General features: G+C 28.4%; 3 protein-coding genes across 9 annotated transcripts; 2 read left to right on the top strand and 1 right to left on the bottom strand.

Moving 5' to 3' along the window:
• Nucleotides 1-1,288: 1,288 nt before the first annotated feature.
• Nucleotides 1,289-3,821, top strand: LOC130676041 (DNA repair protein RAD51 homolog A). Its single transcript, XM_057482003.1, has 2 exons — nucleotides 1,289-1,590; nucleotides 2,343-3,821. Exons 1-2 carry the CDS (start codon nucleotides 1,492-1,494, stop codon nucleotides 3,276-3,278), a joined length of 1,035 nt encoding a protein of 344 aa, XP_057337986.1. The 5' UTR covers nucleotides 1,289-1,491; the 3' UTR covers nucleotides 3,279-3,821.
• A 3,582-nt stretch (nucleotides 3,822-7,403) lies between these two features.
• LOC130676795 (presenilin-1) lies at nucleotides 7,404-10,794 on the top strand. Of its 6 annotated transcripts, none has more exons than XM_057483308.1 (6): nucleotides 7,404-7,615; nucleotides 7,697-7,732; nucleotides 7,943-8,052; nucleotides 8,144-8,822; nucleotides 8,908-9,189; nucleotides 10,049-10,794. In XM_057483308.1, exons 3-6 carry the CDS (start codon nucleotides 7,960-7,962, stop codon nucleotides 10,429-10,431), a joined length of 1,437 nt encoding a protein of 478 aa, XP_057339291.1. In that variant the 5' UTR covers nucleotides 7,404-7,615; nucleotides 7,697-7,732; nucleotides 7,943-7,959; the 3' UTR covers nucleotides 10,432-10,794. The 6 variants fall into 6 exon arrangements, with proteins under 6 accessions (XP_057339291.1, XP_057339287.1, XP_057339292.1 ...); XM_057483309.1 differs by having other exon boundaries at nucleotides 7,516-7,619; XM_057483304.1 differs by having other exon boundaries at nucleotides 7,406-7,615; nucleotides 7,697-8,052.
• A 437-nt stretch (nucleotides 10,795-11,231) lies between these two features.
• Nucleotides 11,232-24,731, bottom strand: LOC130676794 (kinesin-like protein Klp98A). 2 transcript variants are annotated; one of them, XM_057483302.1, is made up of 15 exons: nucleotides 24,279-24,731; nucleotides 23,466-23,535; nucleotides 22,280-22,390; nucleotides 21,806-21,922; nucleotides 21,445-21,690; nucleotides 21,124-21,296; nucleotides 20,650-21,052; nucleotides 19,854-20,558; nucleotides 19,558-19,755; nucleotides 18,126-18,248; nucleotides 17,853-17,951; nucleotides 16,591-16,728; nucleotides 15,421-16,512; nucleotides 14,072-14,341; nucleotides 11,232-12,268 (listed from the first exon to the last, which is right to left on the bottom strand). In XM_057483302.1, exons 1-15 carry the CDS (start codon nucleotides 24,323-24,325, stop codon nucleotides 12,026-12,028), a joined length of 4,035 nt encoding a protein of 1,344 aa, XP_057339285.1. In that variant the 5' UTR covers nucleotides 24,326-24,731; the 3' UTR covers nucleotides 11,232-12,025. The 2 variants fall into 2 exon arrangements, with proteins under 2 accessions (XP_057339285.1, XP_057339286.1); XM_057483303.1 differs by lacking the exon at nucleotides 18,126-18,248.
• Between the last annotated feature and the right edge of the window lie 2,642 nt (nucleotides 24,732-27,373).

The raw sequence follows: 27,373 nt of genomic DNA on the forward strand, positions 1-27,373 counted from the left end.
AACAATCGATATTTCTGCGAAAAAACGATTTAAAAAATTTTAAGACTCGGGAATGTATTCGTTTTCAAATTATCTTTACACGGATTTTATTCTTTTTTTCTTACTTTCTTTTTTGGAGCTATAATTTTTAAAATAAAACTTTAATGAACATTTTCAGAAATATATATCAATAAAAAAATATCAAATTAACCCATTTACATTCTTTTTAAATGAACTACAGATGACTTTTTTTTTTTTTTTCAATAAAATTTATAGAATTTATAATAAGCTGTATCTATTTAAATAATGACTAAAATGAAAAAAAAAAAAATTCATCTCTTCATTTCATCAAAATCTACAGATGAATTTTTTTAAATTATTTTTAAAATTTTTATTTCATAAGTTATTAATTTTTTTCTCATCCGACAAATTTTTATAATGACATATAGCTACGAAAATGTGGTTTTATCGATAAAAAATAAAGGAAACATGTTTAATTTTAAAAAGAACTACAAATGAATTTTCATATTTTTTTTATATATAGATATATATATTTATATAAATTAAAAAAACTATATTTTTTATAAATTAAATTCTTTAAAAGCCATTTAACCATCACAAATAACAAGTTAAATTATTTATAATCTTATTTTAAGCTAAAGACCATTTTTTGGACCCTTTTAGAACATTTTTTTAAAAAATATTATACAATATTCTGATTCAATTAAGAAATTAATAATTATATACATATTATGTATTCTGTAAAAATTCATCTGTAGATTTTGATGAAATGAAGAGATGAATTTTTTTTTTTTTTCATTTTAGTCATTATTTAAATAGATACAGCTTATTATAAATTCTATAAATTTTATTGAAAAAAAAAAAAAAGTCATCTGTAGTTCATTTAAAAAGAATGTAAATGGGTTAATTTGATATTTTTTTATTGATATATATTTCTGAAAATGTTCATTAAAGTTTTATTTTAAAAATTATAGCTCCAAAAAAGAAAGTAAGAAAAAAAGAATAAAATCCGTGTAAAGATAATTTGAAAACGAATACATTCCCGAGTCTTAAAATTTTTTAAATCGTTTTTTCGCAGAAATATCGATTGTTGAACTTTTCGATTGTCTGATGTCTGCTACATTCACACTCATTTAAAAAGTCGGTATCAAAGAAACTGTCTATTTAGATTTATCAGAAGCGCCAACTGGAATTAAAATAATTTAAATTTTGCGCAACAGATCGCGCTTTTTTTAGTGTTTGTAACCAATCAGAATAAAGATATTTTAAAAACAAACGGTCACATTTACGGTTTCACACTTCACAGAAAAGTTTAGCACAATAGCAGCAGCATCAACAAGCTCAGACAAGTAAAACCGAAAGCAAACACAACGCAACGCATTGGACGATACAAATATACTACGCCGTACCAGTGAACAGAATAAATATATTTTTCATTTTATTAAATTACATTATTATTAAAATTGAATTATTTTATAATAAGTAATAAAAATGAGTGCTGCTGCTTCAAAGTCTCGAACTCTACCTGTCCAGGAAGCCGAGGACATTGATGATGAAACTTCTCAAGCTAAGCTCATTTCATGCCTGGAGGTAAATTTAATGTTAATCTATTTTACTTTTTATGTCGTCAATATTATTTTAATTTCATTTTTCATGCCATGAAAATTGGATCAGAACTGTCATTTAATAATTTCTGTACATCAAAACAATTTATTGTTGATTTTATTTCTGAATGACTAATGTTGATGGCAGTGAAAGCAGCGAACTACTGATAATTTTTTAAATTTTAAATAAATAAATTTAATATTAATAAAAACTAGTTTTAAAAATACTCAGCAAGGATTTTTGAAAATTTTTGTCCATGTATTTTTGAGTATTTTTTTCTGATAATATGAAATTTGTTTATGAAAAAAAAAAAAAAAAAAACATTGACAAATGTCTGCTATTTTTAATATCAGCAATCATCTGTATATATATTTTATAATTAAAATTATCGGTTGATGATTAACGGGTGTGAATGTAGCAGACATCAGACAGATTTAAAATTATAAATAAATAGAGTAAATAATTAAAAAAATAATACTGCACACCTCAAGCACGAAAGCTTTATGTTTGTAAAAATGCACTTATTAATTTCAAAATTTTTTAAATGCGCATTTAAACAAAATTTTTATTTCTTAATTATTTACTCTATTTATTAATAATTTTAAATTTATCTGATGTCTGCTACATTCACACTCATAATGATTAATCAGATGGAAAAAGTATAAAGAAAAAAGAAAATTGTTTTTAAAATTTTTATCAATAAAATATAGTTAATAATTTATAATTTTTAAATTTAGGGCAACGGAATTACTGCTGGTGATATTGCTAAGCTGAAAGAGGCTGGTTATTATACAATTGAAGAAATAGCATTCACACCAAAGAAGAATTTGCTAACAATAAAAGGTATCAGTGAGGCTAAAGCTGATAAAATTCTTCAAGAAGCATCAAAACTTATGGTAATGGGATTCAAAAGTGCCACCGAAATTCATCAGATCCGATCAAATATTATTTACATCTCAACTGGATCATCAGAGCTCGACAGATTGCTAGGAGGTGGCATAGAAACCGGATCAATAACTGAAATTTTTGGTGAATTTCGTACCGGTAAAACTCAATTGGCTCATACACTGGCAGTTAATTGTCAATTGCCCGTAGATATGGGTGGTGCTGAAGGTAAATGTTTGTACATCGATACTGAGGGAACCTTCAGAACATCTCGTTTAATAGCAGTAGCCGAAAAATTTAAAATAGCGCCCGAAAATGTCCTCGATAATGTAGCCTGTGCTAGAGCTTACAATACGGATCATCAGACTCAACTTTTAGTGATGGCTAGTGCCATGATGACTGAATCAAGATACGCTTTACTTATTGTCGACAGTGCAACAGCATTATATCGTACAGATTATTCAGGTCGTGGTGAATTGTCTGCTCGGCAAATGCACTTGGCACGATTCCTTAGAATGTTACTGAGAATTGCTGACGTGCATGGTGTGGCTGTTGTTATTACCAATCAAGTGGTAGCTCAAGTTGACGGAGCAGCAAGTATGTTTGGTGGTGATCAAAAAAAACCTATTGGAGGTAACATAATTGCTCATGCTAGTACAACTCGACTTTATTTAAGAAAAGGTCGTGGAGAAACGAGAATATGTAAAATTTATGATTCACCTTGTCTTCCTGAAGCTGAAGCCATGTTTGCTATCAATGCTGATGGTATTGGAGACGTCAAAGAATAATAATATCATTTTATAACTTCATTATTTTGTTTAAATTATATTTTTATTCAACTGCCTTTTTTTTGCTTATAATTCATTTTTATTAAGGTAATAATTCAATATTTTAATTGATAAGACCAATCAATTATCCTTGTGGAGGATACGTTTTGATAAATTTTAAAACAAGATCTCCAGCGCTGGTATTAAAGACTGACTTCTCTCTATAGCATCATCTAGTATTCATTTTAAGACAATAATGATAGTACTAATGATTTAATCTGTCTCTTTTTTTCGTAATGACATAGTGGAATCTTTAATAATTGATTAATAAGACCAATATCTAGCAGAAGAAATGGCAAAAACATTTTTATATTTTTATTTTATTTTCATATTTTCGTTTACAATCAATGCTCATACATCATACAAATTATTGACGGTATTTTAAAGTTAAATACGAAATAGTTAATTAAATTATAATAAAAGGCACTTGGTTGATAATTATTTCTACTATTAATTATATTTTTTAAGATCATTCCAAATTATTACACAGAAAAAATAATTTAAATGTCACAAAAATTTAATATTTATAATATAAATGTAATAACTAAATATTAATATTATATTTACATATTTTTATAAAATAATTGTTATAAAAATAAATTTCAAGTGTAATTTCTATAATATAAGTTTTCATCTCAATAATTTAATTTTTTTTTTTATAAAAACTTGAATTCTTCCCAGTGGGCAAAATGACGTCTTGATAAGTTCTGAATGAGTTCCTATTTATGATTTGGACGTCTCATCAACATCTTAACGAAGTCTTTAAGAAGTTCTCAAGATGTCGAATGTGCCACCTAGCCAACTCAGTAAGACGTTTTTGAAAAGAGTTCTCAAAGCGTTCTTTTTTCTGACTTCGCAAATAACATTTCAGTATGAATTTACCATAACGTCTTAAGGAGCTCCTAATTTTGACTTAATAAAGAAGTTTCATAAAAAAATACATTTAGACGTCACAAAACTGACGTCTTATTTATGGAGTCTTCAAGAACTCTTAATTAACAGTTCTTAAAGATGACACCTTTAAGAAGTCATTATAAGACTTCTTGAGGACGCCTTCAAAACGACGTCGTAAAACAGTCATTCCGACTTGAATGCTGTCTGGGTTTATATAATTTTACTTTTTTTACATTTTGAAGCTCTCTGAAGGTTTTCTATTTTCAAGATAATGTCCTACTATGTGTGTAAATGTTTCATAGTTTTGAAATTATTTCCAAAAGTTAATGGGAACTTTTTGAAAACGTTCTGTGTCACTAACTTAGTGATAAGTTGCTGGCAAAGTTGAAGACAAATTGTATCCAATAGTTACAAAGTTTGGAGTAGTCGTCAAGTTCATATGATCCTGAAGTTAACAGACAATGAGCAATTTTCGGATTTTTTTTTCAATAAGTCAATTAAAAAAAAAAACTAAAAGTATGCACATGTAGAAAATTTAAAAAATTATAAGTGCAATTTTCTAAAATATTTTTTTTTTTTTTTTTTTTTAAATAATTTATTGTTTTAAAAAAAAAATAAAAAAATTATCAGACGTCTGCTAACTCCAGTATCATTACTAAAGTTCGCCGACGTCTAATTACTTTTGGATTTTTTTTAAAACGATAAATTATAAAAAAAAAAATATTTTAAAAAATTGCACTTACAGTTTTTTAAATTTTTTACATGTCTTTACTTGGTCTTTTTGAAGGTGTCCTCAAGAAGTCTTATAATGACTTCTTAAAGGTGTCATTTTTAAGAACTCTGATTTAAGAGTTCTTGAAGACTTCATAAATAAGACGTCAGTTTTTGTGACGTCGCAATGTATTCTTTTTTTTAACTTTTTTGAAGTCAAAATTAGGAGCTCCTTAAGACGTCATGGTAAATTCATACTGAAGTCTTATTTGCGAAGTCAAAAAAAATAAGTCTTTGAGAATTCTTTTTAAAGACGTCTTACTGAGTTCGCTAGAATTTGTTAAAAAAGAAAATCCGAAAATTGTTAATTGTCTACTTAGTTCAGAATCATAAGCTGATGGTATTTCAACTAACTGACACCAATCTTTTGCTGACGAAAATCTCTTGCTATCAGAGCAGTTACATGGATTCAAATAAATTATTTAAGTTTAAGCTGATCCATTAATAATATCAACAGCTGATCATTAGAAACAATGATATTTTATTTAAATATGGCTGGTAACGATTAATTTCCGGATTAAAAATTATATAAATGAAAAATAAAAAATGTTGGAAAATCCAAAAGTGCACACCTCAATCGCTCAATTTATTTTTAATCATTACTTTTATTATTATATAATATTAATATATTTTTTTTTGTTATGAACTTTTATTCAACTTACAAATTATCAATTTGATTTTTTTATTTTTATTTCTTATTTTCAGTTTAATATTTTTTTACTAACATTTTTTTCTAAATATCCCGCCTTGTTTTGTCTTAAATGTCGCTTTTTTTTTCAAACATATTGATACGCTAGTGCTGGCACCAGTAGTTGATAGAGAGAAACAATGAAAAAAATAATAACAACAGTAAAAATAGCAGCTAAATTTTTCACGAAGAATCAGTTTTCACGTTTTTTATTAATTACACCAAAACAAAAAGGATTCAGATAGTAATTTTTGAAAGGGTTCTTGTGATCAGAAATACACAGATAATAAAAAAAAAAACTAAGTCGATAAGTCTTGTTTTTCGAAAGTTATCGTGTTTAGACGAGTCCGAACACCACAATTGACGCACTGAGGGCTTCGGACTAAATCATTTTTTTTAAATTAATCACATCATTAATCAAATATGGATTGCATTGAAAAATGTTCCTTAATAAATTTCCTTTAAAATGGTATATATCATTAACAACTTTGGTGTACTATAAAGAAAGTAGAGAGGATTTAAAGTCCGTGAAAGGGCCGAGAGTGAGAGAGTGACAGTAAAGCACACCTAACGCTTTCGCGATTGAGGTGTGCAAAAAATACTCGTGTAGATTTCGAAAAATTGTATACTTATAAAAATTAAAAAGTAATGAGGTTTGTAAAAATTTTTAAATAAAAAATAAGTAATCTTACAATTTAATTTCAAATTATAACTCGAGTATTTATTTTTTGATCTTTAAAAAAAAAAAAACTCGCCTAGAAAATTAAAAAATCTACACGATAATTTTTTTTAAATTTGAAAATTTTTTTTTTCTCTAAAGTTATAAGATGTTTTATTTTTAAAATGACGGATGTCGGCTAACTTCAGGGTCATAAACAATCTATGACATTTTGTTTTTTTTTTCTTTTACTGACAATTAATGACATCTAGTGAATATATTTGAAAACTACCAAAGGATGTCAGTTAGTAGTGTGATGTCCTATCACGGTCAGTACGAGCGATTAAAGCGACACCGCGTAGATTACGAGATAAACGCGATTCCGCGGGATTATTTAAAGATATTAGCATTTAATTTTACAATATAATATACTCTGTCGTGTTTTAGTTATATCTTATCATATTTTTCTTTGGGAATTTCCAAACCATTTACTTAAGCTAGGGCCTGGTCACTTAAACATTTCTCTATTCTTCGAGATCATAAAATTGTAAGATCTCGGGAAAACCCGTAGTCTTAGAACTTATTTTTCCCAAGTCTGTCTTTTATTTAAAAGATGGAATTTGGTCTAGACATAAGATTTCATTTTTTTGTAAACGTAAAATATTTATAAATATTGTAACTGTAGTGTTTAAGCTAAAATTAGTTGAGCCGATTAGAGACCCCTAATAAACTTGGGATACCCTAATGTCGGCAAAAAGGCAAGTCCAGAGCCATAAAAGATTGTACCCTGGGAAAAACCCTAACCACGCCAGATAACAGCACAGCTGCAGAACAGACGGAGCCGGTGGTCAAGAAGAGATCCGATCCTGCCGCTCATGTGACGTCAGACGGACCCAACCCCCACTCAAACCATCAGCACGGACTTGCCATAATTTTAAGTTATGCTAAGACAGAAACATTGTGTGAGTCGAGTCGACAAGACGTATTTTGTAAACCAACTAATAAAATACAGATTCGTAGAGTCCTAACTATTTATTTAATTATTTTGTCTCATTTAAAGAGCCTGCCATCAAGCTCAAGGATATTTATTATTTCTCTACTCATCGCGCACTCGAAGTTGAATATTTTAATATTCCCGGGCGAATCGACCCCGTCGATAAATTTTAGACTTTAAAAATAAACTTCCAGCCAACCGCTAGGAGGTGGCCATTACAGTAGTCACAATGGCCAAAAAAAATTTTGGCATTTTCTATAACCTAAATTGAGTGTGCTGTCATTCAATCGGCAGTAAGTGAGGTTCCACTTTATTTTTATTCATTACTATAAATAAATAAATAAATTTATTCACGATAATATCAAATGTTCCAGTATAGTTGCAGTTGGGTATCGTCAAGAATCAGTGAGGTAAATTAAAAAAACAAATTTTTTTTTCATTTTTTTTCATTGTTAAATAACACCTAATAGCAACAAAGGAATAATATAACCAGTTGTTTAAAAGTTATCATCAATATATTTAAACTATTCTTATTCTGGAGAAGAAATATTATATTGAATAAACATTATTTGTAAAAAATTTATAAAACTGAATGGATGAGAGTAATTACGATTCTCCAGACGAATATACCAGCCTGATGGATGCCCATGTAGCTGAGACACGAACCGACACTTCTGGTTTGGTCGTCGAAAAGAGAAAGCGTCGATTGAAAGCACCCGCCAATCATGAAGTAAGTTTTCCATTCAATTGCTATTTCTTAAAAGTAAAAAAAAAAAAATTAATCATGAATTAACCTTATTATTAAAAATATTTTAAATTAGGATGGAAATTTACCAGAAGTACGTATAGAAAATCCAAGTTCATCTGGATTTTTCAGTGGATCAAGATCTGTTCCACCTCTTGGTCCAGGTGATGATCCAGATAGTTATCAGCAAGAAGAATTAGAAGAAGGTTTAAAGTACGGAGCAACCCATGTCATTAAATTATTTGTTCCGGTATCACTGTGTATGCTGGTAGTTGTGGCAACAATAAGCTCCATAACATTTTATACAATGAAAGGAGAATATTTAATTTATACACCATTTCATGACGATGGAGCAGATACAAGCACCAAAGTTTGGCAAGCTGTTGCCAATTCAATGATTTTATTGTTTGTCATCGTTTGTATGACTGTACTTTTAATAGTTTTATACAAGTACAAATTTTATAAATTTATTCATGCGTGGCTGATAATGAGCTCACTGATGTTACTATTTATTTTTACTGCATTATATTGCGAAGAAGTGTTGAAAGCTTACAACATTCCAATGGATTTAATTACACTGGCAATTATTTTATGGAATTTTGGATTCGTTGGAATGATTTGTATTCATTGGCAAGGTCCTCTGGCTCTTCAACAAGCCTATTTAATATTTATTGCTGCTCTGATGGCTTTAGTTTTTATTAAATACTTACCCGAGTGGACGGCATGGTTTGTATTAGCAGTTATTAGCATCTGGGGTAAGTTTTATTATTTTGTATACTATTTTTTATTATTTTATATTATTTAATATATACTTAATGCTATTTAATTATTAATTTTAAGATTTAATTGCCGTTTTAACACCCAATGGTCCACTGCGAGTTCTAGTGGAAATGGCTCAGGAACGTAATGAGCCCATTTTTCCGGCTCTTATTTATTCTTCAACAATAATGTACAGCTTTACTTTAAGTTATGTTGGTTATATTGGAGCAGCAACAATGGCTAATGATGAATCTGCAGCTGGAGAAGGTGTAAGATCACCAGCAAGAGCTCAAACACAAAATAGTACTGTAGCAGCAAGTGGAGATGAAGCCGGATTCACCAGAGATTGGGTTGATCATCATGGTAAAAATTGTTTAATATTTACTATAATACTTATATATTAGGGTGGTTGTTAAAAATTAAATTTTCTTAGACGCCCCATAAAAAGCTTCTTTATAGTGAAAAAATAAGTGGGGAATTTGGTTTTTTCGTTTTAAGTAAAAAGAACACGTGCCTCAGGACAATCAAAGTTCATTTTTCGAAACAATCGCGGTTTTTTTAAATACCTCATGAAATATGCAGATTAAAGGAAAAAATCAGAATAACAATTTTGTAAGAACTTAAATTTTTGACAAAAAAGCTTGTGTTCACTTTTTTAATAAAATGTATATTTATGAAGATATTTAAAAAAAAACTTTTTTAGATCTTATCAATTGAGCATTTAAAGGATTACGAATGTTAAAAAAACGGCTTTTCTTAAATATAGACAACTTCATAACTCGTAACATATCACTCATTAATGCTTGTTATAGTTTCTATATACTTAGAAAAATGTTATTTTCAACATTTGTAATCCTTAAAACGCTCAATTCATAAGATCTAAAAAAAGTTTTTTAAAAATATTTTTATAAATACACATTTTAGAAAAAAAATGAATAAGTCCTTTTTTGTCAAGAATTTAAGTTCCTACAAAATTGTTATTCTAATTTTTTCCTTTAATCTGCATATTTCATGAGATATTTAAAAAAACCGCGGTTGTTTCGAAAAATGAACTTTGATCGTCCTGAGGCACGTGTTCTTTTTACATAAAAAGAAAAAACCAAATTCCCCACGTATTTTTTCACTAAAAAGAAGCTTTTTATGGGGCGTCTAAGAAAATTTAATTTTTAACGACCACCCTATTATAGATATAAATATAAATATTATACATTAATTTTAATAGAAGAACGTAGTTCAAGAAGAGCTGAAGAAATACGTCATACTGGTGAATTAAGTGGTCAAGTTAATTCACAAGCTCAACAACAACAATATCAACGATCTGTTTCTGATGAAGAACGCGGTGTTAAATTAGGTCTTGGTGATTTTATATTTTACAGTGTTTTAGTCGGTAAAGCATCAAGTTACGGTGATTGGAATACAACATTAGCTTGTTTTGTTGCTATTTTAATAGGACTTTGTCTTACACTTCTATTACTTGCAATATTTCAAAAAGCTTTACCAGCACTTCCTATATCAATAACTTTTGGTTTAATATTTTATTTTGCTACACGTGTAATTGTCGCTCCATTTGCTGACAGTTTAGCAAGTGAACAAGTATTTATTTAGCTTTAATTTTTATATATACTTCAAGTATATATAAAAAAGACTCATTGATTCCAAGACTTATATAATTAATTAATTGATTAATTAATTATATATACATATAAATACTTTAATTTAAAGTTTTTTTTGACTAATGTCTACTAAATTAACATCAATTTAATTAAATTGCTCTAATAAATTATCGAACAAGGTGAATAATTTTTATAACATTAACATATGAATTTATTTAAAGGATTAATGTTATTAATTTCGTTACATACACATTATATAGTATTGTAAAATTGTAAAAAAACAAGCAATTTAATTAACTTATTCTCGATACGGTGATATATGAAATATGAAGTAAACATATATTTAAATTTACTTTTTTTTTTTTTGTTATTTATGTACAATACATATTAGTTTACATATTAGCGCCTTTATAACGCTGGGATTTATAGATATCAATAAATGGAGATTCCTACAAGTCCATTGCACAGCCATGGGGATGATTATAATAATGCACTTGGTATAGTTAGACCACATTTTCACTATTGGAATATAATTAGATTTTTTCTTTTTTTCTTCTACTAATACTCGCTTTTATTCATGAGAAGACGATGATTTAGGCAAGATTATATTCTAGAAGTTTATGCAAAAGTTATAACAACTTTAAATATAATTTTTTTGTTTTTATTAAAGTAAATATTGCATTTTTTTAAGTTTAGATATTTGTATAATCTAGTAAACTTTAAATTTTGTGTTTTATTAATTCAACATTAAAATTTTTTATTGGAGCATTAGGTAACAATTCATTTAGGTAAAAAAAAAGTGATTTTTTTTTCAATAATTTTTTATCGAAAAATTTTAGATAGTTAATTATTTATAATTAGCAAGAGCAAGATAAACAGCGGTAATTATTCTTTTATTATGTAAGTATGATTAAAGAAAAGTATAATTTAATCTTATAAATATTGAAATTTATTTTTTATTATATAAATTTATTTAATATCGTGACTTATTATTAGAAAAATTAAATTTTCTATCGGGATAACGATTTATTTATTACCGCATAAAAAGCTGTCAATCGACCCAAAAAATATCACTATTAATATATGTTTTTATATATATTTGTATACATAGATCAGGTCAGTTATTATTATTAAATATTTTTCTTTTGTTATTTCAATTATTGGTTCATTTTGAGGAAAAATTAACGACTATCATTTATTTTAATTAATTCTTAATTAATAGTTTCAATACTGATAATTCGATCAAGTGATGATACATAAAAGACTGATATATATTATTAATATATAATGAGGCCATTGTTGCGTATTTATGCCATTAAAACTCAAAAGATTGTGCTCACCGCGTAATACATTAATAACCTTGTTATATAAATAAAAAATTATCTACTTCAATTTGTCATAAAATATTTATATAACAAATCGCGATATTCTCGTAAATTATTACGATGATATTTTTCATTCATACTAAAATATAACAATAAATAACGGGATTTTACAATTGACAACTACTTATTTAATTCATCAGACATAAAAATAAATAAAACAATAAATAATATGAGCCAATAATGTGGCCCAAATAATATTTCTTAGCTAGCATCTATTTTACTATTTTCAAATGGTTCACGACGAAAAAATGAACTAAATTCAATTAATGATTGCTTATCAATATTACTAAGATTGCCATAAAATTTGTAAAGAGCTTGACAGTTTGGTAATTCCGAGCAAATTTGAATAAGTCGTCGTAAGTATTCTTCAAGTTGTTTTCTACGTTGACGCGCAACTATTTCAGAATTAAATACTCTTCTCGGTGGAAAGTGTATCGCAGATACCTAGCAAATTAAATATTATTTATTATTTATTAATTTAAAAACAATAGATATATAGGGCATTCCACGTCAAATCGGACGGTTTCACAAATTCTTTTTTCCGATTTTCTTAATTTTTTGGTATTTTTTAGTACCCCTCAACAGAGGCTTCCTGATAAATTTTGAGATTTTTTTGATCAAGAGTTCAAAAAATATCGAATTTTAAAATAAACCGCTCTTTTTATGGTTTTTTGATCATCACTTTCGTAATAATGGTCGAAATTCAATGATTTTTTTTTTTCAAAATTTTTGTTTTTAGAAAGCCTTTACAGTAAAAAATACAAAACAAATATTCGAAATGTTTTTAATCGAGATTTTTGAATTTTAAGTTTTCAATCGTGTTTTTAAAACTGTGTGTATCCTTCGGTTTTCTTAAAAATTTTCTATCTTAAACTTCTATCCATTCTGCAACTTTTAAGCCCGGTCTGGTAGTGGGCCTTCCATAATAAATAAAAACATATTTTTATAACTGCTCATAAATAGCATTAACTTTTGCTTACTGCTTTTAAAACCCTACTCAGAACAAAAAATATCGAAATCAATTTATAATATGTAAGAAAAACAAGTGTACAGTGTCAAAAATCGGTACTAATAATTTATAGCGAAAAAAAAATTTTTTCAATTTTCAATAATCGAAAAAAAATAGTAATTATGAAAGGCCGATTTTCTTAATAAAAAATTAAGAAAATCGAAAAAAACAATTTTTGAAACCGTCCGGTTTGGCGTGGAATGCCCCATATATATATATATATATATATATATATATATTAGGGTGTTTCAAAAGAATACAAATTTTTTTTTCTAGGAAACAGGTTCAAAAATTTCATTTAGATATAAAAATACGCCTGTGAAAATTAGAGCTCTTAATATTACCATTAAGAGTTTCCGCATAGCACTTTACTATTTTCCATAAGAATAACATGGGAAAAATTTTTTGGCGTCTTCTGATTTTTATAACTAACTAACGATGCGCCGTAGAAAAAAATTTGCAGACTTAGTTTTGTAGGTAAGTGAATGTTCTACAAAAAAAGTTTCTTTTCATTTTTTGATAAATCTATCTGTTCAAAAGTTATTTGAGCTTAAGGTCAAGATTATATTAAATTTTAAGATCTTTTTACTTTCCGGCGAAAGTATCAGACTTTTTTTTTCAAATTCCGCATTGTTTTCTAATTATTTTCATTTTAATGACAAGCTCATAAAATCGATCAGAATACAATTTTGTTTAAGAGCATGACATTAAAATGAAAATAACTAGAAAACAATGCGGAATGTGAAAAAGCTTTATCGGAAATAACTTGTAGGGAATAAAATTGTTTACAAAAAAAGGTTCTATGACATTTTCTGATAAGTGTTATAGTCTTGACGGAAAAGTAAAAAGATCTCAAGATTTAATATAAATTTGACTTCAAGCTCAAATAACTCTGGAACAAATGGATTTATCAAGAAATGATACGAGACTTTTTTTGTAGGGTATTCAATTCCCGACAATAATGAGTCTGAAAATTTTTCCTACGACGCATCGTTAGTTAGTTATAAAAATCAGAAGACGCAAAAAATTTTTTTTCCATGTTATTCTTATGGAAAATAGAAAACTGCGATGCGGAACCTCTTAATGTTAATATTAAGAGCTCTAATTTTTACATGTGTAATTTTATATTTAAATGAAACTTTTGAATCTGTTTCCGAGAAAAAAAAAATTTGTATTTTTTCAAAACACCCTAATATATATGTTTATTAATGATTAATAATTAAATTTGTAAAACATACCTTGCCTTTATATTTACGACGCATGTAGATATATAGTTCGCGAAATCGTCGAAAACGACGTAAAAGAGTCCAATTGTCATCTCGTACGACAACCCGTACTTCGTACGCATAATAACTAGACGAGCCAGTACCTCGAATTACATATGATGGCACACTAACTATCATATTTATTATACTGTCTGCTGTACTATCGCTAGGTATTAAGGAAGGCAACGATCTGGTAATAGAAAGCGCGTAAGGACTTCCTAAACAATCTCCACGATTCAAACTCTGAAAAAATTAAAAATTATGATTATTCATCGAATAATTTCATTTTTATGGTAGAAAAATTTCTCGCTTTGGTAATTTTTTATTTTAAGGTAGTTGTCTGGTAAATTGCGACGTATTTCATGCTTTTTTTTAGAAGGAACAAACGAAAAGTTTTGAATTTTTAGTATGAAAAAAAAACGCGTGGGTGGCCCCGGTGACATTGACTCTTGAGGACATCTGAATTAAAAATTCTTGATTCTTACTCTATAGACGTCATTCTCGCCGGTACTAGGATTATGAAATTTTATTGAAAAACAATAAAATAGCGGACTTAAAAAAAAACAAGTCATCTTTTTTTCGCATAAAAAGGGTCGTCAAATGGAAAGTTAGGGGTGAAAAAAAAAATCCTAGTACCGACGAAAACTACAAGTGTGTAGAATGACCAGTTTACGTTTCAGACTAAAGGTTGAATAGAAAAAAAGTTAGGACCCAGGTCGATCGTAAAAACGTTGTTCCAAGATAAACACGTTTAAAGTTTCAGTAATATTTGGCGCGGAACTATGAGGCGCTCTCGGAAACTCGTTATAACTCTGATCCTATTTCGAATTTCAGTTTGAAATTTTCGCAGTATATTCTCAATATATTGTACTTTCGAATTAAGCAAAAAATAGTATATTACACACGTAGGGTAGTAAGAAATGTCTCTGAATATCACATGAAATGTGATTTGAGGCTTTCTTATTTACTGCCCAAGTAGTGTATACTATTTTTCTTCTCGACGGAGGCGGAAAGCAGCAACTTCGTTTTGCACAGCGGGACGAAAGTTGACGCTTTCCGCCCGGAGGCGAGATAAAACATTGTTCGATTTTTTAAATCCGAGTTACCAGACTACTACCTTAAATAAAAAATTAAATATTTTGAAATGTCCGCTAAAAAATCAAAGTCATTAATGTTAAAATGACCTCCATTTATCTTCAACAAATGTCCTTGTAAGTACATAAATAAATTTCATCCTGTAACTTCTTTTGGGTTAATACTAGTCTACTTTACTTGTTCTGATATTAACTTGAGATTCAATTTTATAAAAATATTATACTCACTCTTAAATAAACAGAAGAATATCCGCGTGTCGTCGGCACCCCCGGAGTAATTGATCGACTGGGTGGTTCATCGACACGGTCACTCATTGCATCTCTATCAGACTCTTGTTGATTACTTCCCGATGGAAGATTCCAATTACTATCATCTTCAGACTCGGTTTCAACGTAATCGACTGGTGGTTTCATCATTGATATCTGAGATACTCCTTTTCCCAATTTAAATTGTTTCTCCCGTTTCAACAGCCATACTTCTAATTCAATTTGTTGTCTTTGAAGATCTTGTAAAATTAGTATCTGTCGATTAACTTCATCTTTTGCAGGACTACTTGTTTCGAGGCACTTCATTACTACCATTCTCTGTTGGTTTACCATTTCATTCAGTCTTTTCATCTCTTTATTCTCTTGGATTCTCTTATCTATATTAGCTACTTCTTGAGATTCTATATTATTATCTGTCATAAATTTATCATTATCTTCATTTACATTTGGAATAATATTTTTTTCTAAAATATTATCGTCTATTTTTTTTTCTACAACTACTTCTTCATCTTCATCTTCCTTTTCTTCTTTACATTCTTTGCTATTCGGTGTAACTTCAGTACTAATAACCGAAGGATTTAAACTAATATTAGATAATAAATTATTTTTAACTTCAGTCTTTTCAGCTGTTTGGTTATTCAATTCATCATTATTTTCTTTCTCATTATTTATATTTTCGTCTACAATTTTATTCGTCTTAATATCTATCATTTCCGCAATATTAGTATCAAGAAAAAATGATCTTAGCTCTGGAGAATCAGCTGCTGCGGTATGAAATGTCTCACTTGTATCTGTAGAACTAGCCAAATCTGATGGTAATAAACAAAGAGCTGAAGCTATTCTTAATTTACGATTACAAGCGTCTTGAAATGATTTTAAATCATGACTTGAATAAATATCACTGCTACTACTTGATCTTCCTGAAGAAGAAGCTGGTAATGATCGTTTTAAATTTAAAGTTAAACTTTGCTTGCGTTTCAAAATTTCTTGAAGTTGATCTTGAGTTCTTTTAGCAAGTTGCAACTTCTTTTCTGTTATTTCTTGACCTTCGTACTATAATTATAAGTTATAAATATATTTTTAAAATAATAATAAATAAATAAATTATTTATTTATATATTGTTTTTTTACCTCCAAACAAAGCATTTGTTTTTGTTTTTCTGTCATTTCCGATAATTCTTCTTCCATTTTGTCAACTCTTGACTGATGTTCACTTAAAGATTTAACTTTACTTTGCAGTTCAGACTCTAAAGCAGCCAGTTCTTTTTTCTGTAAATAAAAAAAAAAAAAAAAAAAAAAAAAAATTGAGCACAGTTAGATAGTTAAGGCCATTCTCAGACAGTGCCCCCCCCCCACTTTTTAAAAATTTTCAATGACTTTTAATTGTCATAAGCGTATCAAAATTTTATCAATGGATTAAAAAAAAATTAAAGCATGAATTGAAAAAAGGACAACGTAGTAGCAATTTCGCCGAGATATAGATTTAAAAAAAATTACTTACAGTTAATATCAATGAGAAGTTGAACAAAATTTGTAAAATAAATTCCAGTAAAATCATTCAGTCAATTTTATAATTAGAATTTTCAAATTTTTTAGACTAAAATTTATTTATCAAATTTCATTTAACTTCTAACTGACAACAACTGTGAGTAATTGTTTTTTTCATGATACCAGCACTGAAACATAAAGTTTGTGTCTCTATAGCCAGTAGAGAAACAAGCTCATTTCAAGCCGATACTGTAAACAACTGCTAGCGAATTCGTAATACCTTCATACGCGTGTTTCTGCCCGGTGTTAGTTATATTTAATGTTCATCTGCAGCCTTATTATTCTCGTTTGTTTACTTGTCACTGTAGTTTACTTATTTCATTTTTTAAGTGACAGTTTCAATTAACTAAATAAAATTAATAAAAAATGAATGAAAATAATATTTTTGTCTTATTTACTATTTAATAAGTGACTGTAAATCACAGATTTCTCATTCTCTAACAGCTTTACGCATCATCGGCTTGAAATTAACTTGTTTTTTACTGGCTGCTGGCACTGAAACTTGAAGTTCCGATGCAGGTAATCATAAAAAATATGACGTGTGACTCAGGATAAAACACGATTTCAGACTGCAGGTGATGTCAGAAATCTTCACCCTAGTCTGAAATCCTTTTGTTTCATCCCTTGTCACACAATATACTATTAAATTCTATATCTCGGCGAAAATACTACTACGTTGTTCCTTTTTCAATTGAGGTTTTAATTTTTTTTAATTAATTAAATTAATTTGAATACGGTTATGACAGTTGAAAGTCATTGCATATTTTTACAAAGTGGGGGGGGGGGGCACTATCTGAAATACCCTTAATTATTAAAAATATATATATTTATATATAAATATTTACATGATGATTAACAAGTTCTTTCATAGCATCTAATGAATTTTGATCATTAAAACTGGACCATGACTCAGGGTAACTATCTTCACTAATTGCATCGTCAGTCTGAAAAATGAAATATATATTACACATTTTCATGAGATTTTTATAAAAATTTTTAATAATTAAAAAAAAAGTAATTATAAACATGGGTAATTTTTTTTTTCTTTTTAAGACTGAAGTCGAAGAGTTTTGTCAATCTGATATTAATGATGAATAATATCAGAGTCTGTGTCTTACCTTATTAAAAAAATGTTGTCGTTTCTGCAAATGATCGTGATTGTTCATGAATTCTTCAAATTGTCGTAGTTTGGTCTGTAGATTGGTACGTAGCGAGGTGACTTCCCTACACAAATTTTCTACCTAGCCACACATACATACCGTAGCGTTAACAAAATATAACGAATAAAATAATAAATAACAACGCTTGTACGACAGTTTTAAACTCAATAAACAAAAATAAATAATAGTTTATCAAAGCTCTTCTGTCACAACAAATAACTTAATCATAACGATAAATAACTTGTTAAACTTTAAATAAATTTAAAAGTGATAAGAAGAAATACATGCAAACTACTGGGATCAGATCGAATTAGAATATCTTACCTGCTTTTACATTGCGAACTGTGTACTTATTTTTTCCAACTGAGATGCAGATTAAAAAAAAAAAAAAATAATACGACTACTTATACCCCGAACATTTAGACAAAGACTGGGTTTGTTAATGTGAAACTTTAAAATTTAATATTAATAATATTAATAAATAAATAAATTAATCAATTAATTAATTAAAAGAAAAAAAAATTAAGTTTACAGGGAACGCGTTTATGCATAACACATAAAACATACGAAAAAAAAAAGTGTGTGCATTTTGTATAATACTTCAAGGCCAATATTTGTAAGAAAAATTTATTAATCAACAATTAGAGTAATATATATAACAATAATGTTTTTTTTTCTTTTTTAAACTTATTATTTCTCTCTCTTCTCGCATAACAAACCCATTATTATTTTAATATCCTTTTTTAAATTTTTTAATATCAATCAATATGTAACTTGGATTTATATTTACACAATATATGTTCCATTGTTCTCTGTACAAATTTATCTACAATAAAATACAACATACCGCGTCTCATTTTTCCGGCAATATATTCGTAAATTAATACTAGCACGTTATTTTATACACAATTGATGAGTATTTTTTTTTTTTATCAGGCACAGCAAAAAATTCTTTCATAAAACAAATTTACAAACATTATAACGAGTGATCAAAAAAACTAAATGCATTATTAATATTATTTTTAATTGACCCTGGTATCATTATCAAATAGTTAATTCTATAATTAATTTATTAAAAAATATATATTTTGGATTATAATTATAATTTTAATTCCCAAGTCCAGCTAAAGGAATAATAAAAATAAAATTTACAATTTCGATATCTCGTAGGTCGTAAGTATGTGTTTTATAGATCCACAGTGATGGAATAAATTTTAATAAACTTTAATGTGTATCCGCGCCATCACATGTCCAAGGGACATACATGCGAGTAGATGATAATATTGCCGGATAAACATATGAGAACACCGAGTACAACAAGGACCAAGTATAATTGATACTTATTTGGTATTACAACTAAATCCGGAGACGGCGAATCCAAGTCACTTACTTGTGTCATCTCGTCGCGACGTTCTTGCTCCAAGGCTCGTCGTCTAGTACGTAAATCACGTTGTCGTGATTCTAAAGCAGCTATTGCATCAGCCCATTCTTTCCATTGTGCGCCCCATTCTCTCTCAAGTTCCTTTTGTGCGCCCTCAAGCGCTTCGCGTCTTGCTGCCCATCTTTCTTCACGCTCCTCTTGTTCTTTCTATTTACAAAAACAACAACAAAATAATAATTACAGTAAACAATACTCTACTGTATTATTATACTCATTTAAAATAATAAAATAAAAAATTTAATTACCTTAAAATCTTCTTTTTCTTTAATTAAAGCAGCTTTTTGTTGTTCTAATTCTTCAAATGCGCGTAAATCTTCATTTGAATTCAATAAATTATCACTGGAGGAAGATACATTAAGATCAGATACACTCCAACTGAGCAAAGATAAACGTGATAAATTAACAACTGTTGACTGAAGATTTCCATTTCCCGCTCCACCTTCTTTTCTAAGTTTCGCAGCCTCCACTGGATCATTATAACGAAACATATTATTTCTACCAAGTAAAATTATACAACCCTGTGATAATCTCGTTGGTTTATCAACTTGAGTCATATTGATCCAGCAGTGAGAAGAAAGTGGATGAAGAGTTGCTACACCTGCATCGAGTTCCACGATACAATGTTCAGGTTCAACGTCTGCACCTGTCAGAACGATGTCCTGCAGTGTACTTGCTTCTTCAGTTCCTACTAATGTTTTTCCTTCTTTTAAATGATACAATGTAACTCCTGTACTCAATAAATCATCGTCTATACCAACTAAATGTGGCATTTCGGAATCTAAAACTACACCAACTCCACTTTTTCTTAATCCTAATGCCCGTTGTTCATGAAGTATCATTTGAGTTTCTCGCCACTTTTCGGTCCATTCTTCTGTAAGGACTTTTTCTTGTTCTTGTTTTTCATGAATTTGAGCTAAAAGTACTTTTTGTTGTGGCGGTCTTTCTATACTCTATCAAATTAACAAAAAAAAAAATCAAATTAACAAATAATATTTTATAAATAAATATGTTATGCAATTCAGGTTAATTATAAATACTTACCACATCTTTTCCAATCATTGATTTTAATTTCATAATTTCATCTCTGAGTTCTCTAATTAGTTTAACATTTGGATCTTCATTAATAGTCGGTTTATTTATAATATTTTTAGCTCTATTAGCATATCTAAGTGTGCTTAATGTCTCGCCATAATTACAATCAGCTGGACTTATAGCGGCAATCATTATCGTTTTAGAATTACCGCCAAGTGAATCTTTGAGTAACCAAGTGAGTACACTATCACGGTATGGAATGAAAACATTTCTTCTCGAGCTATTTGAGTCCGTAAAAGAACTTATGTCGGCTAATGCTGATATCACAGAGCCGAGAGTTACTAGTGATTTATTTATGTGCGCACCTTCTTTTAATCTCTGGCCTGTTGCTCCTGTAGCATTTGCTCGTTCACTAAAAAACAATTACATTTAATAATATTGAATATATATAAAAATATAAAAGTTTACACCATAACTATTTACCTTCCAGCTAAATCTACAAGATGAACTTTTGATACGGTTTCAGATGGCATATTACCTTCTGAAAATCCAGCTTGTACAAAAGTTATAGTAAATATCGCATGACTTCTACTGCTTACATCATTCATATTTGTGCTAGCAGTAGTTCTGTGCGTGTTTCCTCTCACCATACATTCCTAGAAATAAACATAATATGTGTAATCAACCTAAGATCATAGCTTATTATTTTATAGACCTTGTGTTTAAATTATCCAGCAACAATAATTTGACTAAACGAAAAGAAAAAAAGAAAAAAATTTATTGTTATAATGAATTTAAAATTACCTGAATATCAGAGTAATCGTAAACAAGATGACTCGAGAGATTTTGTACATAAGGGCCTCTCTTTGGATGTTCTCTAACTTTAAGAGAGTGAGATGGAGTTTGATCAGGCCGTAATAAATCTCTTACTCTTTCATTATGAATTTCTAAAAACGATACTTCAGTTCTATACGAAGCTCCAGTGTCTTTTCCAGCTGCCATTCTTGCAAATAATGTTTTACATATTCTCGGTATTAGGCCTTGTGACTCCTATTAAATAATATAAAATTATCATTTATATTATATATTTTTTATTGTTTCGCATATTCTTGGGCGTGAAAATAAACAAAGTAATTATAAGAATTAAAAAAAAAAAAACATTTACCGGTGAACCCATCATCGTGAAGGTTTTGCCGGAGCCTGTTTGACCGTAGGCGAAGACACAGGCGTTGTAACCCGCAAAGGCACTTTCAATGACATCTGTACCGAGATCGTAGAATACCTGAAACGGAAAGGGTAATAGTTTATAGAATCCTTAAACGGTATGATCGTCTTGTGACGTGTCATGATTATAATGCTGAACTTGGATTATGTATATATGCGGAAGCATGCCTTATTGCGCATATACTTTACTCTTTTTAATGTTGAGAAACCGTAAGACGCATTGCTCGTGTCTTAAAATTATTTTAACAATAATACATTCCGATCAATCATCACTATCACAATATCATCATTGATCATTGATCAATATCATTTGCCAATACTACATTTAAATTATAATCTCTTTACTAATTTACATTCGTCATCTATAGATATTTAATTGTTAAATAATATATTTTAAGTATAATAAATTATATACCTCTTCTTGAGACGCGTAGTTTTCATCAGTAGGCTCATAAGACCAGTAAGAATGATCAAATGTAAAGTCTTTATATCTTTCTTTTTCATTATCTCTACAGCTTCCTGGGCTCTGTAAATATAATAACATAAATAATATAAAATGTATTTGTAATTTAGTACAATATCAATCGTTAATAATAATTATATTGAATTGAATATATTTATCTGATGACCCAATGTTTAATAGAAACAGTATATCTAACAATAGTCAATCATTGTTTATTATTTATTTTTTTTTGTAATAACTAATGATAATAAGTAATGTGGTAATCGAATAAAACTAGTTTCTCCAGAACACTCTTGGAACTTTCTCCGCAGCAACAGCTGATTGAGTGCAAAATAAATTATTTTTTTTTTAAACTCCATTAACGTACAATACTGTAATTTATAAATTATTTAAAAATAAATAAATACTTTTTTCTATTTTTCTACACCTTAATTACTTATAATAACAAGTTATATATTAATTAACCCAACATTTTTCAGTGTTTTGATATTATAAGCTACGGGTTTTATATTACCGTTATTGATACTTCTTGAGGTCAATAATGCTCAATATGTTACTTAGAGATAAATACATTTAACAAAAAGTTAATTCTTTATTTTGTTTTTATTTAAAGAGAAATATAATAATAATAAATTTACAAGTAAATGATTTAACTGGGTAATGAAGAAAGTTAATCTTTGACGATTGATGGTCATTATTTTATGGTCCTGAAGTTAACAGAGAATTGACAATTTTCGGATTGTTTTTCCAACGAATCGATTACGAAAAAATAAAAATATACCCCTGTAGAACATTTTAAAAACTACTGGTGCAATTTTTTCAAATATTTATTTTTTTATAATTTATCGTTTAAAAAAAAAAATCAAAAAATTATTAGACGTCGGCTAACTTCAGTATCATCATTATTTTACGATAGATTTAAATCAATTCAAATTAAAAAAAAAATAGCCTCGATTTAAAACAGGTATAATATAAATATAGGTAAACTGCCACCTGCTGAATCTATTGATACATTATTGGATGACAAGTCTATATATAAACATAGACATATATATGTATATGTATATATATTATGATTTAAATATAATATTTATACTTAAAACTTTGATTCTATCCAGTTATATTAGAACAGCATTACCTTGTTATTATATATCCGTGTCCTTTTGCCATCCATCTGAACGATCAGTTTCGCATTCATGGCCAGTTCCCTATAATAAAAACATCTTGTTATGCATAAATCAACTAGCAATGTAGTAATAACAGATTTAATTTATACTTTGACCACGCGCTCTCTTTCTCTTTCTATCCCTCTGTCTCATTTTTACAAATATATAATTTTATTTTTAGTTTAAATTTAAATTTTACTATCAATTAAAAATAAAACTTAAACGTACTATAAATTTAAAATAACTGTATAAATCTGTTAATCGTAATTACAAAAATAGAACGGATATTATTTAATCATTTATTCGTTCATCTATATATAAGTCAAAATTGTTATTCAAATTTAAATTTTATGACAACAAAAGAAGTTAGTAAAAATTTTTGAATACAACTTTAAATGCTTTATTATTCAGCATTTAATTGTGTGTCAACAAAAAAAAAAAAAAATAAATAGTCTGTAAATATTTACTTAATAAAAAAAAAAAAAAATGGAGTAAATTATTACAAAGGAATTATAATAGAGAAATTTCTTACGGATTTATTAAAAGGGGTTAAGAGGACAAAAATAAATAAAAACAAAAGTGTAACAGCACAGAGTACGGATGATGACAGGTGGGAGTCCAGGAATGAGAGAAAGAATTTCAAGTATACTCCGGACTTGTAATAAAAAACCAAAAAAAAAAAAATTAAAAGCATTAATTTGAATTAAAATGAAAGCAATATGTTAACTATTTGTTATAAAATATATTAATTTAAATAATTTAAAAAAATGATAATTAAAATATACCTTCTGTTAAAGGGCCGGACCCTTACAGCCACCTTCACCGAAGCCATGGCTGACAATAATATGATGGCATGGACGTCTTATTGCACTGACAAACGTAGCCCGAGGCGAGCGTGTATGGTGATTTATTATTAATTATTCTTCTCCTCTCGGTTTGTTTTTTTAGTTACGCTATGTAACTATGTGGTTTAACGTCACTGCATAGTATACACACAGACAGTTTTAGTACGGTTGTTAAAAAATTAATCTGACCACACTCAACCATCATCATCGTCCTCGTTTCTAGTATGTGCTCGTTATAAAACGACCAACTAATATTCATCAGATCAGAGTATATTAAAAAAATACAGACTACTCTGAATTGGACACTTGGTATAGACTGACTGACAAATGCAGCCACACCACCAACTGCAAATGTATATTTTACAATACCTATACGACCTATACACAACGATACAATATGAGAACCGAGTAAAGAGTGGAGAGTAGAGTAGAGATAGAAAATCTGAGACAGATTATTACCAGCAGTGGGAGAGACTTGTATGAGAGACAGAGAAAGAAGGAAAGAGAAAGGAAGGAGGTAAAACATAAAAAATAAAATAAAAATCAATGGCGCATGCGTTCATTTTTGCCGGTATTGTCGGATTCGATTTTAAACCGATGATTTAATTTTTGGCGGGAAAATAAAATTATTAATAAGTATAATGAAAGTTAATTAATTTTTTTTTAGAGCAATCGTACTGATAAGGATCATGGTATGACCTTGTAGGATAAGTGTAAAGAAGGTGAAAGCTTTGAATCCATAACGATTGAGATAAGAAAGTTGGATTATGTTCATGGTTTTGTCAGATATAACAAACGTCGGAAGTTTCAATTTTCTCTAGTGTTTTAAATATCTTTAAATCTTTATATTTGAATTTTAAACTTTGACGTATGCTGATAAAGGAAAAAAAAATTTATTAGAGAACGGAAGTTTATATGTTCATGTAAATAAACAGAAATGCTTATATTTATTTATAGTAAAAGATTCTTGATGGCGATAAAAATTTAAAGAGATGAAGAATAAAACAGGTTCTCTTCTTGACAATTGCTGGAAGGGATTTCAATGAAGAATCCACCCACGTTGAGGTAATCTACACTTTTATTATTTTGTCACAGATATGCTTATGTATAATACATTTACGTATATATGTATAAGCTACTTATTGTTGTTGTATAAACTCAACTGCTGTGTTACTGCTTGTGTTGTAAAACCGCAAGCATTCACTCTTATGTTATTTCTATCGACTATTTTTATAGCCTCGATCAATTTTAAATTGTTACGTTTAAAATAAAAATAAATATGCATAAGTAATAATAATATACGCTGAATTATAATAAATAAAGAGATTTAAATAAAGAAAGAATAAGAATAAAATGTAAAATAATATGACAACTGTTGTTCATTTATATTATGAAGTTACGAAGTGTAATGGATTTGTTACGAGGGTCAAAAAACTTTTTGTCTTTAAAATTAAACTTGCTTTACTCTCAATCATAATATTAAAAAAAAAAAATTTAAGCTTTGAAGTTTACTTGAAATTAAATATCTTGTTTGAAAATCAATGCTTATTAGGATAAGTTGAATTTAATTAAACGGATTTTTTTACAATCAATATCTCTAATCATAAGACTGTAAACGCGAAACCTTGAAGAAAGTATTAGCGGAAAAAAATTCGTTATGATTCATTAACAATCACTGCTTGACGTAATCGTGCCTGCAATATCTACATTCAATTTTGCACATATACGTATATACTTTTATTTATATTAATTTATATATACAGACATGACATCTAAAAGAGACAAGACATTTAGTTACATCCAATTTATATTCTACTCACAAAGTTACATTTCCTTAACTTCCGAATAAGTAACAAGTTCTACCAAAGAACTCATCTTTCTCCTTATACTACTACTCTTTTTATATACTTCTTGTATTTGTAATAATATATATTTACGTAGTTAACTCTCAGTATAGCTCTGTAAATTGTTATACATTCACTAAGAAATTTAAAAAATTTATATTATTCCAGGAATGCTGCGTGTCATAGTAAAGTGTCAGTGTAAGATCTGACACATCAATACATCATGCAATCAAAACGTCACGTTGTCTATGACTAGTCATATCAACTAATTTAAATGTTTTTCAATTGAAATTTAATTAACTATACGTCATTGTGAAAAAATTCATTAAAAGATAAATATTAAGGGGGACCATTAGTGTGACCGTCTGAAAAAATGATGATTTTTGGAAATTTTTTCAAAGAAAACTACTACATGGAATGTTTTAATGTTTTAAGGATATATTTGTGGGTATATAGTGAATGCAAGATAAAATTTTTGGACTAAAAAATTCAAAATTCAGCGAGTAATTCACAATCTCTCAAGGATAAAAAAATCCCCCCACTGCAGTGATAGCGACCTTCACTGTACATGAAATCAAAAAAACCAAAAAGTTTATTAAACTAGAAGGTATTTCCCGTACTACGACCCTCGGGCTAAGAAAAAAATTCAAATTTTGCGCGAAAATTTGATGATTTTTGACCTGCCAAAATTACATTTTTGATTCGATCGAAAAACTGGAAGTTCATGGTACGTAGAAACATATATAAAAGAAACTGCAATTTCAAATCAAATCGATCGGATGATTTGTCTTCGAGTTATAGATACAGCAATTTTGAAAAATGTATTTTCGAGAACCGATAAGCGACTGCTCTTTAGATGGCTGTAACTCAAAAAAACTATTCTAGATATGCACTAGAAGTTGTAGCATATGATTTTTGAAGGTATAGACTATCGAAATATGTAAAAAAAAAAAATATTGATTTTACAAAATTTCACACTAGTGGTCCCCCTTAAGTCTCTATTTAATTTTCTAAAAAATTTTAAATAAAAAAACTTGTAGCTCGTGTTATGTAAACTTTTTGTCTAGATGATAGTGCCACCTGTACTCGATAATAGTTTTTTAACATAAAAAAATATTCTCTGTCGGTAAAAGCAAAAACCATGTGAGGAAACTGGTGGTGGTGGTGGACAAATAATAACAATAATAGTGG

Source organism: Microplitis mediator, chromosome 10, assembly GCF_029852145.1.
Source record: "Microplitis mediator isolate UGA2020A chromosome 10, iyMicMedi2.1, whole genome shotgun sequence".
NCBI classification, from domain to species: domain Eukaryota; kingdom Metazoa; phylum Arthropoda; class Insecta; order Hymenoptera; family Braconidae; genus Microplitis; species Microplitis mediator.

Coding starts and splice junctions, on each gene's coding strand:
- LOC130676041 (XM_057482003.1), top strand. CDS start 1,492: ATGAGTGCTGCTGCTTCAAAGTCTCGAACTCTACCTGTCCAGGAAGCC. Junction 1,591..2,342: donor AGCTCATTTCATGCCTGGAG/GTAAATTTAATG, acceptor TTTTAAATTTAG/GGCAACGGAATTACTGCTGG.
- LOC130676795 (XM_057483304.1), top strand. CDS start 7,915: ATGGATGAGAGTAATTACGATTCTCCAGACGAATATACCAGCCTGATG. Junction 8,053..8,143: donor AAGCACCCGCCAATCATGAA/GTAAGTTTTCCA, acceptor ATTTTAAATTAG/GATGGAAATTTACCAGAAGT. Junction 8,823..8,907: donor AGCAGTTATTAGCATCTGGG/GTAAGTTTTATT, acceptor ATTAATTTTAAG/ATTTAATTGCCGTTTTAACA.
- LOC130676794 (XM_057483302.1), bottom strand. CDS start 24,325: ATGGCTTCGGTGAAGGTGGCTGTAAGGGTCCGGCCCTTTAACAGAAG. Junction 19,756..19,853: donor AAGAAAAAGAAGATTTTAAG/GTAATTAAATTT, acceptor TTTTGTAAATAG/AAAGAACAAGAGGAGCGTGA. Junction 12,269..14,071: donor GTCGTAAATATAAAGGCAAG/GTATGTTTTACA, acceptor TTAATTTGCTAG/GTATCTGCGATACACTTTCC.